This window comes from Atta colombica, unplaced genomic scaffold, assembly GCF_001594045.1.
Source record: "Atta colombica isolate Treedump-2 unplaced genomic scaffold, Acol1.0 scaffold97, whole genome shotgun sequence".
NCBI lineage: Eukaryota > Metazoa > Arthropoda > Insecta > Hymenoptera > Formicidae > Atta > Atta colombica.
Window position 1 is genome coordinate 78,462 of NW_017259591.1, and position 2,496 is coordinate 80,957.

Genomic DNA, 2,496 nt, shown 5'->3' on the forward strand with positions numbered 1-2,496 from the left:
ATAGTTCATTAGTATTTGTTTCAACACGTGATTATTGTTGCAGCTATCAATATAATAAACTAATTTTGCAGGTGAATTTCCTTGGATAGTTCGTCTTGGGCAAATTATTTCTCCTATGCCTGGTCTGCAATGGATATCGTGGATATGCGGTGGCACTTTGATTAGCGAGAGACATATCCTCACCGCCGCTCATTGTTTTTCTGATTCTTCTTTAATGAATTTTCTTGTGAACTATATAGCGCGTATTGGCGATCTAGATTTCGACAGCAACGACGATGGGGCACATCCAGTTGAGGTTCTCATTAAAGAGATAATAATACATAACAAATACAATGATATCTCTCATGAGAATGATGCGGCGGTTTTAAAAACAGATCGCAAGGTACAATTTACATGTAAGTTTTTATATTCTATTTTGTTTTCAAAGTTATATCTGTCTTTTGAAGGAATAAAAAGTAATATTTTTCTTATATATTAAGCAAAATCGCGTGATATAAAATTTATTAAATAAAGAAATTTCATTTAGTGTGAGATAAAAGGTAAAAAATAAGTTAAATTTTACCAAGATTTTTAAAGAGGGAGCCTCGTGTAATCAGTTCAAAAAAATCGTAAAATGTTTTTTCTTTAATCAATAGTAGATATGTAAAAAATTTCTAAAGTTACAGAACGAAACAAAGTTTTAAGGAATTTTTGTTTATCCCTTGCGCATAAGTACGAGACCTCGATTCTGTTTATAAATCTGTTTTCTGTAACTGAATATACTTCTGTACTGTATACTTCCCAGTGAGAAGTGACAATGAAATTGATGTCGAATCAAAGATGATTTCGATATCGAATCGATATCGATTCCATTGTCATGACTGCGTTTTGAAACTTAAAGCGAAATAGATCATGTTTAATATTTGACGAAAGCGAAAAAAAAATTCTAGTGTCGTCTAGTACAGGAATAAGAAATAGAACTTGTGATAATATAATTTTTACTTTTCAATATCAAAAACTTTAAATGCGTTTTTCTTTAAATCATTTTTTTGAAATTGATAGAAAAGATTACTCAAAAATTATTAATCAATCAAATTATACCGATGTAATACATGATGAAGTTTATCAAATACATTTGTCGCTAAATCTGTAAAATTAATAAAATAATAAAATTAATTTAAACCATTTTTATTGCATAAATTAAATAAAATTCTTTGATAAAATTATAATATTTTTTAAAATACTTCCTTTTCTTAATTTTCAACTTTTTTCTTATTTTCTTGATTTACTAAAAAAGTAATTTCATAAAAAATAAGTAATTATTGTGTATTATTGTCTCAGAGTGCAAAATGCACAAAATTCTTGCATTTACAATTCCGACAAGGAAACTACGTCAATATTTGTTGTGGACTCTATAAATTAAATTGTTTTTTAACGAAATATTTTTTCTTCACTTAAAAATGTATAATAAAACACAGAAAATCTTTAAAAAGATTCACTATCGTTTCTTAAAAAAAATTCTATAAAATTATCTAGCTTCTTTTTAGTGATTTACACGAGATTCCCTTCTTAGAGGATTTATTATTAACTTTTAATCTGATCTCCTGCAAACTAGTCATTTAAATCCTATGCGAATCTTAAATGATGAATGCATATTATCATTTCTCATTTAAAGAGTAATTATAGAAGTAAAAGTCGAGTATTATTCTTCTTCTTTTCTACTCTTAAATTAGAATGCTGTGATCACATCCAGATACACAAATTGCATTATTAATCGTATCTTTTCTAAACATACAAAGTACATTAAAATAGATATTAAATTTATAAAGTCGATAAAATTTTCAAAATTATTACATGTGTTAACTTATGTTATAAAAATCTTCAGAATTAAATATTACATATTTTAGAACACAAATTCTTTTTCCTTGTCGTAATATGATAGATTAATAGGTTTTATAAACTTTCAGCGATGCTTCTTCCCGCTTGTCTTCCGTTAGGCAATATGAAAAATAAGAATTTAGAAGGGGAGGAAGTTTCCATCGCTGGATGGGGGAATACTAAATATCGTAAGTAATGATTACTTATTGTTAGTAATTTGTGGAATGAATTAATTCTTGCCTAATTATAATCTGATAATAAAAATACAATAATATTTTTATTCCAAAAATGCTAAAGTTGTTACATCTGTATTTGTTTTTCAGAAGGATCATCGCCCAATATGCTTTTGGAAGCCAAAACTTTTTTAACTACGCAGAAAGAATGCAAAACTGCTTACAGTAAACTACCGACTGCAGTTATTGATAACCGCACTCTATGCGCAGCAAGTCCTGGAATAGATTCCTGTCAGGTAAAAAAAAGAAAATAAAAAAATTATAAGAAAAAAAAATTAATGAAAGATTTGCATATCTTCATTTCTCTTCAAATAGTTTAAAAAAAAAAACAAATGAAAAAATTAATAAAGAAATTAAGAATTTTTGATTTATATATATGTATATATGATATACTCTATATATATAT

General features: G+C 26.8%; 1 protein-coding gene across 1 annotated transcript in view; it reads left to right on the forward strand.

The window, feature by feature from the left end:
- LOC108693753 (venom protease) overlaps positions 1-2,496 on the forward strand; it is a 5,793-nt gene that overhangs the window by 2,759 nt on the left and 538 nt on the right. The window contains exons 3-5 of the mRNA XM_018202868.1: positions 72-395; positions 1,947-2,045; positions 2,181-2,326. Of these exons, the coding sequence (XP_018058357.1) occupies positions 72-395; positions 1,947-2,045; positions 2,181-2,326 (569 nt within the window). The remainder of the gene's footprint in view (positions 1-71; positions 396-1,946; positions 2,046-2,180; positions 2,327-2,496) is intronic.